This window comes from Nelumbo lutea, chromosome 5 (genome assembly GCF_056320005.1).
Source record: "Nelumbo lutea isolate HS-2025 chromosome 5, American lotus-T2T, whole genome shotgun sequence".
Classification (NCBI taxonomy): domain Eukaryota; kingdom Viridiplantae; phylum Streptophyta; class Magnoliopsida; order Proteales; family Nelumbonaceae; genus Nelumbo; species Nelumbo lutea.
The window spans coordinates 2,114,075-2,131,446 of NC_142688.1; the positions used below are offsets into that span (position 1 = coordinate 2,114,075).

Here is a 17,372-nt window from a genome sequence, read left to right on the forward strand (position 1 = left end):
CATCGCCCAAATGTTTAAACTTTAAAATCATGGACCAAAAGTCAGCACACCATAGGGTTGACTTGTTTCATCACATGCTAAGGGTGCAACTCGAGTGGATTGGGTCGAGTAGAGGATCAATCAAGATTCAAGACCCAACCCTAGTTGCAACTCGAGCTTGGCCCAATCCAAAGTCAAATTCGGGTTTATCAACTCAAGGACAACCTAAGTTAGGCCAAGTAAGGCTTGGGCGGATTGACCAAGTTTGAAATAAATTTTTAACATATTTTCATTTAAAGTAAAATTGATTGAAAAATATGTACAAATTTCATTCTGAGTCTGCCTAAATTGCAGCCCTATAACGTGCCTTAATGCTTCATGTTTAATAAATGTTAAAATCTTTGACCTAAGGTCAACCTACATGGGTCCAACTTCATTGAAGATTTGTTTTGAAACCTTAGACTGGCGCAATTAACCTAACGATCGCTTGTTTTTGTTTATGGAAAATTACTCGTACCTCATACGGGGATGTATTCAAATAATGAGATCTCCTGAGGACTTTACCTCTAACATCTGTTTAAATTTATGTTTTATTTTTGTTTATTCTCCATGCAGTTGCACAACAGAGGTAGCCCAGCCCCCAAAGGCCCAAACCCATAAACCCCCAACTTTGGTGTAAACACCAAGGTTCAAAGTATTGATACTACACATCATCGTATCTTTGGTTTCTAATACATTCATTTAAAAGATGTTTTCAAAAAACCCGCATTTTTATTGGTTAATATAAAAATATGTTTAAAACATAAATTTTGAAAAAAAGAAAAACTAAAGGATTGAAAAACGTGGGATAAAAAACATCAATATAACCCTATTGGCATATCAAGGTGTACCAATACTTTAACCATGGTTGGCACCTTGCCTCTAAAGTCTTCTTAAGTTACTTATACTATCAATAGAGGTTATTTTTACATGTACACCATTATGAACTGTTTATGTTTTGGAGAGAGAGAATTGTATTAATAAAAGTGGCTCCCTCAACTTTAATCATTGATAGAAATTGTTCACATCAGCATAAATGTAATGCTTTATAATTAAATTACCCCATAATGGTGAGTGGGGGGTGTCCATGGTTCGGTTAACTAAACTATAATACTTTTTTGTAAATCAAACTGGTAGTACCAGTTTTTCCAATTCTCCAAACTGAAACCGAACCAGTACCATCAATTAGCCGATTTTAATTTTTGACCAGTTCGATTCTTCAGTTTTTTATATTTATAATATATATTATACAAATATATGTATACTATTATATAGTAAATAATAAATGATATACAATATATTATAAATATTTGAAAAATATATAATATATATAATATATTTATAAATAGTCCATTATAAATATAACATAAATCTATATTTATATATAATGAATATATATTTATATATAATACATAAAAAATATGTGACATATATTAAAGTTATATATAAAATATACATAAATATATATATACTGGGCGATTCGATTAACCATCGGTTCTTTTATAGATTAATCGAAAATCGAACCGACCTTCGGTTTTTCAAAAATCCCAACTTAATCGATTCGATTAACTGCATTTTGCAGTTTAGTTTTATCGGTTTTTTATGGACACCCTAACGGTGAGTTAAACTTATTAATTTTATGACTATAATGCCCTTTAGCGTATATAAGATTTATAATCGTTGAGAGACATTTTGCTCTTGTTGTGCTGTTCCAACAAAGTTGAAAAATGAGTTTTGGGTAAAAAGTATAAAAAATATAATTATAAAAACTTGGTAAAATGAAAAGGACCTGTCTTCAGTTCCGACCGTTGAATCGAATTATTTAAAGAGAACTATGATGGACGAACCATGTGGCAAATTGCACGTTTGATTGTTATTGGTTTGGCTCTTAAAAAGAGAGAAAAATATATTCTCCCACCAATGAGCAGTACCCACAGGTGGGGTAGGCTTAGGAGCTTCCCCGGATGATGATCATCTCTTCCCTGTGACAAATACCAACGGATAACAATTAACTTGACCCCACCTTAAAGGAATCTGCTCCCTGTAAACGACAGAGTTGAAGCTGACAAAAGGCAAATTGCTCCTGAATCCTGATATCGACGACCATTTGGCTTGTTCTGCTAATTCTGTTGATAAATGGTTTATCATTTATATCATAAAATCACGTGGACACGTGTCCTGGGCCGGTTCTGGCTTCTTCTTGAAGGCTATACACCGTTACACCTGGAGGCTAGAACTAGAATATATGCTTTGCCGCTTCCGTGGGAGAGGAAGAGAGAGATTGAGAGAGAGAGAGAGTGTGATGTTCTTTTCCTTACGTACACTTCGCAGTATTATATCATGAATTCATGATATATATATGGCTTCTGTCGGTCTGTCATAGCAGATCAGTTGTAGTTGGGATGATTATCCATTAAAACCAGTATTGCCTTTGTAGCTTCGTTTAGAGGGTACCGATCTAACCTCAGGCACGAACAAACCTTCTTTGCTTGTAGTGTGGATGGAGAGAACTAGGGGTGAGCTGATGTAGAGGGAGCAATCGCCCTGAGACTGGAAGAGATGTACAGTTTTTCTGGGTTTCCTCAGACGGCTATTCTTGGGTCTCCGTCATTTCCCCCGAATGGTTGCAGAAAAGTAACTTACAATTGCTCTTGTAGTTGGCTGATTTTGGACCACTTTAAGTATTCTATCTATTTAGAATTTGATTTTATGCATTCACTGGAAATAGGTTTTCATATATCAATGACTGCTACATTTTGTTTGTCCTTTTGTTTTGTTTTTTCTTTCCAGTGGTGGGTTTAGAACTGCTGCTTTTCTGTCAATGGATCTTACGATTTTATTATATTTGAATTTATGGACTAACTTCTACCTACCCTTTTGGAATAGAATTAATGAATTTCGCGAGTCTTCCTCAATTGCTTATACTCATTCAAATTGGACAAATGTCCTTGCATTCAGAAATTATGTAATCGGACATTATTGTAGTTGTAACTAGGGCAGATAAAAAAGGCACTTGTGGTATTAGTTATGTTGATGCTAATTGAATGGCATTCATTTTTTTTTTCTCTCTGGAATTACAAGTTTTGGATTTTCTCCTGTTTATTTCATATCACATTTAAGTGAGCTTACTTTAATGATATCCCTGTTAACAGTATATTTGTTCCTTGGGATTGATGAGGTTCTGAATTCTCCTATGCTTCTTTTTGATGGTTCCCCTCCCATTTTTATTCTGGTCAATTTTGTTTAATTTTAACATTTCCACAATTCAATTTGTATTTTCTACTGCAAAATTATATTAATGATGATTTTCCTTCCTATTACCGACCTAAACATGCCCCTTCTCCACTAAAAATTTTGATAAGGTCATATTCTACGGTTACTGAGCAACACGTAGTGGTGATTGGTGAGATATAAATTTCATTTGGCCATAAGGCCCATAATCCGTGCTTGTCCCCTTTGTCTCTTAGAAAGATTGCTGCAAAAAGCTCTTTTTTGGCCTGTAAACTCCTAAGGTAGTCCAAAGAATTGGTCTTCCACAAGAATAATTTCCATTACATTTTTTATGGGAATCTACTACACCATAAATTCCTGGCCGAAGCCAGATAAATTGGTTTCACACACTTCTGAGTTCCACTAAACTGAAAATTTCCAAAGGTAGTTCTCATGTGTCACACAACTAGAATACCACCGGCATATTCCAATGGCAAGAGGAACCACTCAACTCATCTCTTGCCTCCCCACAGCATTATTGTTTCCTTACTTAATTGCATCTCCCACCCCCAACCTGATCTCATGTGTTTAACAACTTGCTTTCCATCCTCACTTCTAGAGTAAATGGGCTTACTTTGAGGATCATATGCAGAATCAGCCCATTTTTTGTTCCTGGTCTTCTTAATAAAGGGAGAATGCTCAGGCAAAAGACTGTTTCTCCTTCTTCAGCTTCAGGTCATGAATTACAATTACAAATTGATCTTTTTATCTGCCATAGATGTCCTGTTAGAAATGTCATTAATCTGCTATTCTCTATCCATGTCCTCCTTGGTAATTTGGAGTTTCTATGCCAGTTGGTTTTCACATCTGTTTGATATTGGATGGGCTGATTTGAGTTACAAAAGATTTTGGTTGATACTTGGATAATATGGATTTGTTGGCATTTGAATTAATTCTGTAGTTTTTCCCATTCTCTATGTGCAATTTACTTTTCATTTGGTATTCTGAGTCTGATATTTTGAGGTTTCTAAACTAAAAGAATTGTTTCTGTGAATGATTCTTGATTTACTCACTCAACTCAACTCAACTCACCTAAGCTTTGTCCCAACTACATTTTGTTGGTTACATGAATCCCGTTCTTCCATTTTGCTCTGTTTACTTCCATATCCATCGTTAAACATAGGCACTTATATTATTTCTCATGACTTGTATCCATGTTATATCATTTAGCAACCATTCTTTTTTTGCAATGTTAATATTAACCTTTAATTATTGAAAAATTTGGACTCATCTCTTTCATGTTTTTGGCCCCATGTGACGGTGGGCCATCTGGTTTCTGCATATTGAACAGCTAATATACATTGTAATGCAATTTATATGATCTAGGCTCTTTAACCCTTTGCTCTATAATGGTGGCAATACAAACAGGAAATGTTTATATGGAAAATAACCATTACTTATTATAAATGTAAGAAATGACCACATTATACTCCATAATTCAACCCCAATTGTAACTTTGTATTTATTCTAAAAATATCTGCATCTTTGGAATGCCATTTCTATGAATTTCTGATTGATGATTTCAGGTTATTTTCTTTATAATTTCTGATGCTTGGACATTTGTATTGGACTCAAGTCTTTACATTAACTGCAGGCCTCAAGAGACTACTGTTGCCTCTCAACTCTACAACCAACTTTGGTATCCTGTCAGTGTAGGAAATTGCTTGGGAAGAAAGGGCTGAAGTTGTTCTTTTCCCAACCAAGACCCTTGATATATGGGAAGGTATGCTTAATATTTTTTACATAATTGCATGAATCTCTCCGTGTGTGCTTATTGATCTGAGAGCAAAAATAAACAGATTCACCATTCATCATGGGCCTTTAATGCATTAAAAATATGGGCCACCACTTTTTCCATCTATGTTGTGGCATAATCACAGGATTAGGACTTGGGACCATTGGGCTATTGTTTAATGCATTAGGACTTGGAACCCTCTCCAGGTTCTATCAAACTTTGAGTTTGATTAGTGCTGCCTAGGAAACCCAGTCAGAGAGAGAGTATAGAAGGAGCAATTTGGAATCTTGAAGGGGAGATGTTACTGGTATATCCAGTTTTCAGGCCCTACTGGAGAAGGAAATTCCATCACAGAAGAGTTGTTATTTCTACTCCCAGGCTATGTTTTCCCACCAGGTTACCCCTTTAAGGTGGATGAGGGGAGGGCAGAAATTTCTTTGGAATTCAGACATAATATCAGGAAGCTTGTTTTTTGGCCTAAAACTTGAATGCCTAATTAAATGGTGTTAGTAGATCGGCCAATGTAGTAGCTAACCCACTAGCAAGGGATGGTGTTGAACTTTGTCATTTCTATTATTATCTTTTAATAAAAGTGTCTGTTGTTTATCAAAAAATAAAAGAAGTCTTTGGTGCCTTCTCAAGCAGGGTCCATTGGGGGAAATTGCATAGGGAATTTGAAAGGAGTTTACACAGTTTATATCAGTAAGAAAACTGGACTTCTGTGACTATTTTGAAAAGTTTGGCAGAAGGGACCTCTTTTCTAATCATTCTCTTGTCAAGAAAGGAATCTCCTTTTTTTTTTTTTCATTTTGTTTCACCATGCAGGCAGTATAGATAATACGCATTGATATCTCGACTTTCTGGTGCATAGCTGCTGGTTTTACACCATGCACACTTAAATCCTGAATGATTACACATGAAAATATTACCTTTTCAAAAAGAGAACCTCTTTTTTATTTAACTATAGTATGAATAGATTGTTATTTGGTTTCTTTTTTATGTTTTCCTTTACTTATATTTCTTTTGTATTAACCAAAAATAACTTTTTTTTTTCTTTTTCTTAGTGAAAATTATTGTGTTTAAGATTTGGACTATTTCAGTAACATTGAATTCTAATCTGTTGATAACTTCTGAATGATCTTCAGTTTATTACCAACCACAATAAGGAGAAAGAATTCTAATCTGTTCCCTTTTCTTTTCTAGGTTGAGTACAATTCTGCAATTGCAACCCTTTTAGCAGATGAAAGCTCAGCAGTGACAGACATGGGAGAAGATACTGAAGATATTGGTGTCTTGGCAATGGATCCAGGATTGGAACCATATAAAGATCACTTCAAATATAGATTAAAGAAATACGCAGAGCAGAAAAAACTGATTGAACAATATGAAGGGAGTCTAGAGGAATTTGCACGAGGTCAAATTCTAATGCAGGATGTTTTGTTTTTCATTGTTTGTACATGCATGTAAAATGATGAAATGAGGATTATAAATTTATCATCTTCAAGACACTTTTTGGAAGGATTAACAGTATATGTCTCCTAAGCTAATTTTTTTTTTTTGTCAAGTGACCTCCTAGCTGGTCCGTTGATTTATTTTTTGGTCCCTCCTTTTATTTTTACTCCTTTTAGAGTCTGTTAAAATGGGAGAAATATTTTACCTGGGTAAAAGTGTTTGCTTACCTATTTCCTTGTATTTTCCCTAATCTTTCCTGATTAGTTGCATACTTGATTTTTTATAGGTTATTTGAAATTTGGGTTTAACAGAGAAGAAGATGGCATTGTGTACCGTGAATGGGCTCCTGCAGCAGAGTAAATTCTTTGATAACATTCACACACTCTCATTGTTTCTGTTGTTTTTATACATAGTCCCAATTTGTGATGACTTTTCATGCAAATGCAGAACCATGCTGGTATTACTCAACTGGCCTTTGTTAAATATCAGATATTCATCATCATTCCAACCTTGATAGAAGTTTGTACTTTCATGCTGAACTCTAAGTTCTGCACTAGGGTTCATCACAAACTGCTACTCTGCATCATCTGCATGTGTTACACACTTTTTACAAAAATGAGTATATTAACTTGGCTGTTATGCTTAGTTATCCTCTGATTCAAGTTTCCACTTATGACCTTCATCTTTTCTTTAATGTAGGGAAGCACAACTTATTGGAGACTTCAATGGATGGGATGGTTCCAATCACACAATGGAAAAGAACCAATTTGGTGTTTGGAGCATTAAGATTCCTGATTCTGGTGGGAATCCAGTTATTCCACACAATTCAAGAGTGAAGTTTCGTTTTAAGCATGGGAATGGAGTTTGGGTCGACCGCATTCCTGCATGGATCAAATATGCTGTTGTGGACCCCACAAGATTTGCAGCACCATATGATGGTGTGTACTGGGACCCTCCACCTTCAGAAAGGTGCTAGATCTTACTCATTTTATACTTTACCTCTTCTCCTTTTGGATTAATGCACACATGGGGGCCAAACTTAAAGCACCCACGTATATCACATTGCACGTATGCCTAGATCCTTATGTTATTGCATAACAAAAGATTTATTGTTCAATAGAATTTAATGTTTCTTGTGATAATGTAGGTATCAGTTTAAGCATCCTCGCCCTCCAAAGCCCAAGTCTCCACGAATATATGAGGCTCATGTAGGAATGAGTAGCAAGGAACCCAGAGTAAACTCATACAGGGAATTTGCTGATGATGTGCTGCCTCACATACGGGCAAATAGCTACAATACAGTCCAGTTGATGGCTGTAATGGAACATTCCTATTATGCATCCTTTGGGTATCATGTTACAAACTTCTTTGCAGTTAGCAGTCGATCTGGGACCCCTGAAGACTTAAAGTATCTGATTGATAAAGCACATAGTTTGGGTTTGCAAGTCCTGATGGATGTTGTTCACAGTCATGCAAGTAACAATGTAACAGATGGCCTTAATGGTTTTGATGTTGGCCAATGTGCACAAGATTCCTATTTTCATACGGGAGATCGAGGATACCATAAGTTATGGGATAGTCGGTTGTTTAACTTTGCTAACTGGGAAGTTCTTCGTTTTCTTCTATCAAATCTGAGATGGTGGCTTGATGAATTCAAATTTGATGGTTTTAGATTTGATGGTGTAACATCAATGTTGTACCATCATCATGGAATCAACATGGCATATACAGGGAACTATAATGAATATTTCAGTGAGGCAACTGATGTTGATGCTGTTGTTTATCTGATGCTAGCTAATCACGTGATTCATAATGTCTTGCCAGATGCAACTGTGATTGCTGAAGATGTTTCAGGTATGCCTGCATTATGCCGACCTGTCTCTGAAGGGGGAATTGGTTTTGATTACCGCCTGGCGATGGCAATCCCTGACAAATGGATTGACTACTTAAAGAATAAAAAGGATAGTGAGTGGTCAATGAAAGAAATATCATGGACCCTGACAAACAGAAGATACACAGAAAAGTGCATATCATATGCTGAGAGTCATGATCAGGTATTTTAATGCATTTGTGGTGAATCTCTCTTGTGAGTTACTTCTGTTTGGTTTCCCTTATTTGGTGTTTAGACATTAACCTTTTGGAAAAATAGCACTTATGCAAGAGAATTGTAATTTTGGTGCCTTTCTGCAAGGGATAGGACACACTGTCTTCCCTTTGTTTCTCTTGGGAGGGTAAGACAATAGTATATTTGCATCTAGGGTGATGGAGTTACTTTATTCTCTCTCTCTCTCTCTCTCTCTTCGTAATAAATAATAAGGATTAAATTTAGCCACCCTCCCCTGCCTAGTTTGGTTGAGGTTAACCAAAGCAGAAAAAGTACCAAACACCTCCTAGGAAGGATTGATTGGTAATTTTATGCTTTTCAATACAATGGAATATTCCATTTTGAAGGTCAATTTTCCCCACTAATCACTCCATTGACCAAAACTCTCTGTGGAAAAGAACGTATCCTTGAATGATTGATATCTCCTTGGATTTACCATTTCCTTCTAATTCAGCTATTTTTTTTTTTCTTTTTTCTGAAAATGCACTTTCATGCTATTGGCAGGCCATTGTTGGTGACAAGACCATAGCATTTTTACTAATGGATAAAGATATGTATTCTGGCATGTCTTGTTTGACGGATGCTTCTCCTACAATTGAGCGGGGAATTGCACTTCACAAGGTTATTCTTTATGTTTATGCACTTATTGCTTTGGGTGGATCTGATTGTCTTAGTAGTTCAGTTAGTTGGTAGCCTACATTCTGATGGTCAAATGTTAAACTCCAGCTAACCTAGGCAGAAGAAAAACTTTTCTTTTCTGAAATCATATGTAGCACCAAGTATTTAGTTTCATGCATCATATATTTTATTATGAGTTGACATTAATATTCTCTTGATTATTCTCAAATTTCAGATGCCTTCTTATGGATTTTGTATTTATTTTAAATGTAATTGTTCTCATGTTTTCTTTTTATGTTTTTGCAGATGATTCATTTCATAACAATGGTCTTAGGAGGTGAAGGGTATCTAAATTTCATGGGCAATGAGGTGATTAAACCCCTCCCACTTCTGAAGAACAATGTGACTCAAGAACCTCATATTAACTACAAAAAAAGAAGAAGTAATGAGTAAAAAGAAATGCATTGAATAAACGTTCTGACACCCACAATACATGAAAAGGCCATTACTCATATTTATTATTCTGTTCCCCCCCCCCCCCCCCCAAAAAAAAAAAAAAAAAAAAAAAAACAGCAAACTAGTGTAAGTTCTACAGTTTACTCTAGGTTGTCAAGCAAGGTAAATGGTCTAACGGTTTGTTTTTCCTTTCCCTTCCCCTCTCCCTGAATCAGTTTGGTTCAGTAGTGGACTGAATCTTTAAGTGATCACATGATAGCAACCTGACTATTTGTAAAAAATGATAGCATCCTGACAACTTGAGTAAATTTTAAAGACAAATATAACTCTTCTGGAACATGCATAAGGGCAATAGAGGACTATATATAACATAAAGAACTAAAATGAAGGACAAAAAAATACTTAATTCTTTGACTGTTTGGACTCAGTGAGCTAGCTGGCTTGTTACAAAGCAGCTAAAGAAAAGTAGGATATACCTCTCATTGTCCTTCAACTAAATCATGTCTCTGTTATGTAATCAAGGTCTTTTTTCTCAAAGCTAAGATCCTATGCTTCTTGTGCCTTCTCCTAGTCAAAGAACACTTTGTTAATATGAAAAAGAAGTGCAAATAATGGACCATAAGGTGGATAGCCTCAGCTAGACACTGCTAGACACTGCTTCCAGCCCGAAGTACCCAACCGCTTTGTGACAACCTTGGAATCTCTTTCAATGATGGCATTAGAATAGTTTAGTGGTCTTATCTTCTTGAGCCCTGTTAATGCTGCCGATAGTTCTGCTCTTATAGAATCTCCTACCCTAAATGGACCTGAAAACATAGCAATTATGTTTCCTTCACTATTCCTTATCACTCCCCCAATACCTGACAAGCCTGGATTTCCTAGGCTGTAACCATCAAGGTTTAACTTGACAAATGACATAGGTGGAGGTCGCCATAAGCAGCTATTTGTTCCTTCCTACTAGCAGAATTGGCCACTCTTTTCCAATTTCTGCTAATGTCATCAATGGAGAACGGAGTAAACAAGTCTAGCGTTTTAATCCAGTGTGCCACCTTGATAGTAATATTATCAATGATCTCCTCAACTCTTTTTTCCTAGGTCTTAGCCAACTTGGAATGAGCAGGGATGAAAGGGAGACCAATAGATGAAGCACAAGACAATATTACAAGGAATTTCAAAAAATGGAATGGTAGAAGATACACAATTGGACTCGACAACAGCATTGGTCATACTTGAGTATTTCCTTTTGATAGGTAATAAGAGATATGCTTAGTGGGTAGGAACTGTAGGATATTGGAAGGTCACCCCAACATTGATATTCCCTATTTGAGTTTGCTCCTGTCATCTTCTCCTCACAAGAAATATTCTGTTAGGAATCAGGATCATTTGCACCCATGAAATTATGCTCCAGGAGCTTGATTGATGAAGCTATCAGTCTTTCTACAGTTAGATTGTTTTATATGAGAGAAGAAAAAACCATAGGACTATCATATTTACAATTTAAACTTTTCTTCATGCTAAACATGAAAAACGAGACTGTTTTGTAGGGCCTTCTACAAGCTTAGTGCTTGGCCAGCTAGCCAAATGCCAAGTGCTTTGGAGAGTCACCCCTTTACTGTTTTGTAGGGCCTATGAAAGGAAAAGTTGCTGAATTTCAATAATAATTCAAGGTTGATTGATAGAATTTGCAAGGTTATCAGCTCCTTCATTATGGATTTGGATCTGTAAGGAATACACAGAATGCCTGGAGAAACGTTCTTGGAGAAGGGTTTACTTATCCCTAATCACCATTTACGGTTTCTAGAAATTGAATTCCCTTGACAATTATACCTGCTAACCCTTTTCCTAACAAGGGGTTGGATATGGCTGTGGCTTTCCCTTTTCCTAACAAAACATCCGGAGGTCTGCTGCACCCTCAAATATCAAGTTTTTTACTTGGCTGGTAGTTTGGGAGAGATGTCTTACTAAGCAGATGCTAGCATGGAAGGGGTTTACTAGATCTTTTCTGTCCCTTGTGCAGGGAGAGAGGAGGAATCTTCCAACCACCTCGTCCTCTATTGCAATTTCACTTAAAAGATTTGGATTTCTTCTTCAAGATCATTACTTACGAAGGATGTGATTGTATGCTAAGGTCTGTTCAAGCTTTGTTACAGGGATGGAAAGTAACTGGAATGGGCAGGAAAGGCAGTCTGATTTGGTCTACTATTCCATTGGCAGTTTTATGGTTTGTGTGGCTGTAAAGGAATTCTTGGGTTTTTTAGCAGAAAAATAGCCGTGGAAAGAGTGACTAATAGCATTATTGAGACTCCAAGGCAGTGGTTATCAAATACTGCTCACTTCAAGGAGAATGATTTTTCTTCTTCCTTTTTGGGTGTTCATTTTTTTTTGAGGATACTTGAATACTTTGGCTAATAAGCTTCTCATTGTACATTGAAACTTTTGATATTTGAATACAATATTACTCTTTTCAAACAATTATACCTGCTAACCCACTTACAATATCCATGTTTTTTCATATTATAACCAAATCTTGTTTCTTCTCTAATGCATGTTTCATGTAGTTTGGCCATCCTGAATGGATTGACTTCCCAAGAGAAGGCAATGGTTGGAGTTATGAAAAATGCAGGCGTCAGTGGGACCTGGTAGACACAGAACACTTAAGATACAAGGTTTGGAATGTAAATTTTGGCACTGAATTTATGATTATTATTTTTTTGATCAGTATTGAATTTAGGGGTTTTTATTGTTCAGTCCACCCCAACAAATCTTAGCTCCACCGAACAGTTGGGGTAGGTGCCAGCTTGGAATTGATGCCAATACACGGGCAGGTATTGGTGTTATAGGTGGGGGTATTTGAAAATTTGAATTGTTGTAGGCCTGCATTTAGAATTCTGAGGTGGATTGCAGTATAGTTTTTACTTGAATGATATATTACTTTAGTAGTTGCTCTTGACTCAAAATTATAGTCAAATGTTAATATAGTAACCGGGTTCAGGACATTAGTGTACTTAACCTCCATATCCTGTATATTTATGAAATGCCTAGCTCTTCTGCACCTATATAGCACATCCAAAGGAATTGAGACCCACCCAATGGAGTGGTCAAAATTCATATAGGCCAAATATTAACCCAATCAGATGGCCTTGGCCATTTGATTTCTAGCACTTAATTTGAAAAATTTGGAAATGATCCAAAAAGATGTATGCTGTATTTTGAGGAAAAATCCTGTCTGGGATTCATAAAATATTGGGCATTGTGCCCCTTGCATATTCATCAAGCCATACTGGGTGATTGTTTTCCTTATTTTGTTGTAAATTTAGATTAAAGTTTTTATTGCAATAAATAAATTATAATGCTGGGTTTTCCTTTTTGTGCATGAAATAAAATCCAGTTCATGAATGCATTTGACAGAGCCATGAATTTGCTTGATGAAAAATTTTCATTCCTTTCATCAACAAAGCAGATTGTAAGCAGCACTGATGAAGAAAACAAGGTACTGATAATCTTGGTTATTTTTCACTAATATAGTAGCATTTTGCCTACCTTCTAATACAAGCAGTTCAAATGAAATTAATTCTAATTGATTTAAAGTGAAGTCCATATGGTGTGTAAACCAGCTTTGGGTCTTTGATGAGAACTTGAGCGTGTTCATATTAAAAGTAATGTTGAATTGTCCAGCTTCTCTTACCTAATAATCAAATGTTTCTTTTTACAATCAAAAGGAAAGGGATGACAGTAACCACTGATCTACATGGCTGGTACTGTGACTCCAAAAACTTCTAGACTCATGATCAAACTGTGCTGATGCTTGGATTCACCCTAGTTTTCTTTCAAATGATTCTAGGGTTAAACTGGTAATAGAAAGTTAAGCTAGGTACTTAAGGTCAACTTGTAAACTTGTTGGCACCACAATTCCAATGTCTTGTGCATTTTGTTTGGATTTTAAACTTTGGTTACTTGTTTATGCATGCAGGTTATTGTGTTTGAACGTGGGGATCTGGTTTTCGTGTTCAATTTTCATCCAGAGAATACATATGATGGGTACAAGAGTCCTTATAGTGCTGGCAGAGTTTTCTTTTTACCTAAACTTTCTCTTTTACTGACATGCATGACACATTCAGGTACAAAGTTGGGTGTGACTTGCCAGGGAAGTATAGAGTATCCTTGGATAGTGATGCTTGGGAATTTGGTGGACAAGGCAGAGTAAGTACTCTGCTCATTGCATGATTATGGGTATTGCCTGAAGTGGAACAATATAATAGCGACAACCAGTTAAATTAATAAACTTCTGATTTAACTTTTGAACTAAGGATGACCCATGAATGGCATTGTCATAGATGTATTGAGAACCTCCAAAACAAAAAACCCACCTGATTGGGTGATCCTTCCTACCTACACAATATATCAGCTCTTTTCTCACAAACTGGAAAGTTTGAAAGGTGCACGACATAATATTGCATTTAAAATTTATGCTCTTGTTCATGGTATCGGCTTCAGATTCTGCAGTCTTAACTCAGAAGCAACCAAAGTAACACATGGTATTTTCACTCCCTTTAATCTGTGTTGCAAAAGTTGGGTGCATATATAAATAGTTATTTAGAAAACTAATTTTTCCTGCAGCATTGCATAAGACAGCCAAGCATTTCTGCATTTAGATAGCTTTATTCATTTTTCTTTTTTTTTGTTTCATTGCTTATTTCATGATAGTAATACTCGTCATCATCGTCATCATCGTCATCATCATCATCATCGTCAAGTTTGATCACATGAGTCATGCTCTACCACTTCATGATATCTTCATAGCTTGTCTTGGACTTCATCGGATCTCCCTTGCTCCCTTTGGTCTTGCCTTTTTAGAGCACCTTCTGAGGAGTGCCTTTGTTTTATTACTGGAATTGATATATCAGCTGCTTTTAAAATCCACCATAATATGTAGTTTCCCAAGTAGAGTAATTAGTTTGATCTTCTGAATAAGATGAAAGTAATTTCAATGAAGATTAGTTACTCATCTCTCTATGATAAGATGGTCTGTGTTCATGCTAAACACCCTATTTCTGCATATTCAGTTGTGTCATCCATGAGTACCACTGATCAGTTTTACTAAATCTACCATTTTAGTACTGCTGATAAGTTCAGATATTGCCTACTGCAGGTGGGCCATGACGTAGACCATTTCACATCGCCAGAAGGGATACCAGGTGTACCAGAAACAAATTTCAATAACCGTCCCAACTCCTTTAAGGTTTTATCACCAGCTCGTACATGTGTGGTATGAGAATTTCTCTCCATTTTAATGAATATATGTTTCTTTTAATGTGTTGTTTAAGCTATGCATATCATCTAAGCTTTGTCCAGACTATATTGGGTCAGCTACATGAATGTAGCTCAATGATCAAACATTAAAAAGTATTTAGTGCATGTGATTACAACATGGTGGAAACAAGAAATCATAGCTATGAACATAGTATTGGTGAGCTAGGAATCATGGAATCACAATGAGCGCATAAAAAGTTAGAAACACAATTAGTGAGGTACATTTTGGGTCTGTTCTTGCTGGGTGATTCCATATCACCCTGCTGTAATCTCCTTTTCCTTTTCTCTAATTAAGTTTATTTATTTTTATTTATCTTAAAAAAATACATTTTCTTAACCTCCAAACTTAATGTGCATGAGAGATTGTGGGATGCCCACCCTTATGCTTAGGGGAAGACAGTTCAAAAGTGTGTTTTTAGAAAGTTATCTGATTCAAGAGTTGAGCGATTTGTCTTATGGTGCTTGAGTAATTTCTACCTGGTGGCTGAGAGTTGAGTGGTCCTTCCATCTGTCCTTTCGTGCCCTCTTGTCTCTTCCCATGTTAATTTGTATTTGATACTTGGATATCAAACCTCTATTTTTCTGAGTAGTCTCTGGTATTTCATTATCGTTAAAAGTGTTTTCTTGAGTTCAATACTGCACCGGCTTTAGTACCAGAGCACTCAAGAGTACAATAAAACTGAAAATATGTCTTCTCTCGAATGGGAAATCTAAAAAAAATCATTTTTCACGAATATTATGTTACTATTGTAACCCACATGCAAGAGGTAGACCGAAAATATGAGAGTTTAAATGAATAACCCCACTTAAAAAAAAAAAAAAAAAAAAAAAAAAAAACTAAGTTGATCTTTCGACATCAAGTATCTGCTTTTGGAACCTACCAAAATGATTGATCCAATTCTGTGTGAAATGCTGCAACATGTGAATGGGAGATGATTCAACATTTGATAGGGATTATGCATCATTCTATGTTTTAGCGTACCCTTTGTCATGATATAGTGTTGCAATGAATGACATTGCCTCCGTTGGAACTTTAGGCTTATTATAAGGTTGAAGAAAGTCCACAAGACATTACTTATCGAAAAAAAAGTCCACAAGACAGTGATGCTGGAGACAAATTGGACTTACCCAAAAAAAATTCTGGAGACAAGTTGGTTGGCGAAGACGAGGCAGCAGTGGCCAATGTGGTGGCTAGCGGGGAGAGTCTTGAAGAATCAGAATCTGTTGATGTTGGCAGCAGCGAGATTGAGGATGAAGAAATTGAGGACGTGGGAGATGTATGATTGGATGACTGAGATCCGTGCTTTTATATCTGAGGATAGTATAAGACTTCTTTTGTTTTTTGGGCTTCTTTTTCCCCCTTGTACTTCATTGTTAATATAATGTTCATAGATAATAAATAATGATTCACATGTCTACATTCTTTCGTTCTTCTTCATCACCCTTTAAATCTAGAATCCAAACATATGCTCTGCAAACCACTTTGTGGCATGTGGTTGGATAATTTTTTTTGGTAAATATGTGGTTGAATAATTGGATTCCATGGTTTCTGCTCGTAAGATAAACAATTATGCCATGACTAAAACGTTTTAATGCTTCCTTTTTTTTTTTTTTCCGTAGATATAAGCGTCTAAATAATTGGATTCCACTTTGTGCATTGGCATAGGACTCACCTCGTTCATTTTTGCAATCTCACTGTTCTATAAGCGATTTTTTTTTTTTTGGGGGGGGGGGGGGGGTACAGAAAGAGCTTGCACTAACAGCTTCTAGGGGTACTGCGGCACCACAAATCCTCTACCCTGACTCTCCCAATTTCCTGTAGTGCTTGTTCCAATAATCCTTTGATACCACTTTCTTGCCTTATTTTTGAAAGGTCTGCCAGCACATTAGCTTGAGACGTGTGTGAAATTTATCCTTTTGCTGCATCTTTTATTCGTGATATGGGTGTCTATGATGATGATGGCCGATGTCCAGATAGTCTGATAGTCTGCACCTTTTGTTGATGCTTGCTATTGCCACCATTGGATCTTGCTCGGCGATGATATCTTTGTAGTATAGCTCCTTCATGCCATGAACCTCTTCCCTTGCTGCCATGCTTTTGCAAAATCTTTGGGAGTTAAGATTGGCTCTCCATAGAGGTGCCTAGGGGTGGATTTGAGCCGAATATCTAGCTATTTGAGTTCGACTCGTCAATAAATCATCATGTTCGAGTTCGATTCGAGCTAGAGATTTGAGCTTGAATTTGGTTTGAGTCAAAAGTTTCAAAGTTTGAGGTCAGCTTGATTGAGTCAAACATTTTATAAAAATAAAAAATATACATATAGAAATTTAAGAATTATAAAATTTAGTTATTATTATATATAAAATAAAAATATTATATATAATATTTTTTATATGTACAATAATAAA

General features: G+C 36.1%; 1 protein-coding gene across 1 annotated transcript; it reads left to right on the top strand.

The window, feature by feature from the left end:
* The first annotated feature begins 2,381 nt into the window (after positions 1 to 2,381).
* Positions 2,382 to 16,381, top strand: LOC148849788 (1,4-alpha-glucan-branching enzyme 1, chloroplastic/amyloplastic-like). The gene is made up of 14 exons (XM_088943970.1): positions 2,382 to 2,652; positions 4,883 to 5,011; positions 6,227 to 6,437; positions 6,762 to 6,831; positions 7,175 to 7,444; positions 7,623 to 8,529; positions 9,084 to 9,200; positions 9,504 to 9,566; positions 12,212 to 12,319; positions 13,042 to 13,143; positions 13,624 to 13,691; positions 13,772 to 13,853; positions 14,803 to 14,919; positions 16,001 to 16,381. The coding sequence occupies exons 1-14, from the start codon at positions 2,578 to 2,580 to the stop codon at positions 16,244 to 16,246; spliced, it is 2,565 nt and encodes an 854-aa protein (XP_088800096.1). The 5' UTR covers positions 2,382 to 2,577; the 3' UTR covers positions 16,247 to 16,381.
* The last annotated feature ends 991 nt before the right edge of the window (positions 16,382 to 17,372 follow it).

Excerpts from the sequence above, each read along its gene's own strand:
- LOC148849788 (XM_088943970.1), top strand. The coding sequence starts at position 2,578 with ATGTACAGTTTTTCTGGGTTTCCTCAGACGGCTATTCTTGGGTCTCCG. Across the intron at positions 9,567-12,211 it reads TAAATTTCATGGGCAATGAG|TTTGGCCATCCTGAATGGAT; the intron begins GTGATTAAACCC and ends TGTTTCATGTAG. Across the intron at positions 14,920-16,000 it reads CACCAGCTCGTACATGTGTG|GCTTATTATAAGGTTGAAGA; the intron begins GTATGAGAATTT and ends TTGGAACTTTAG.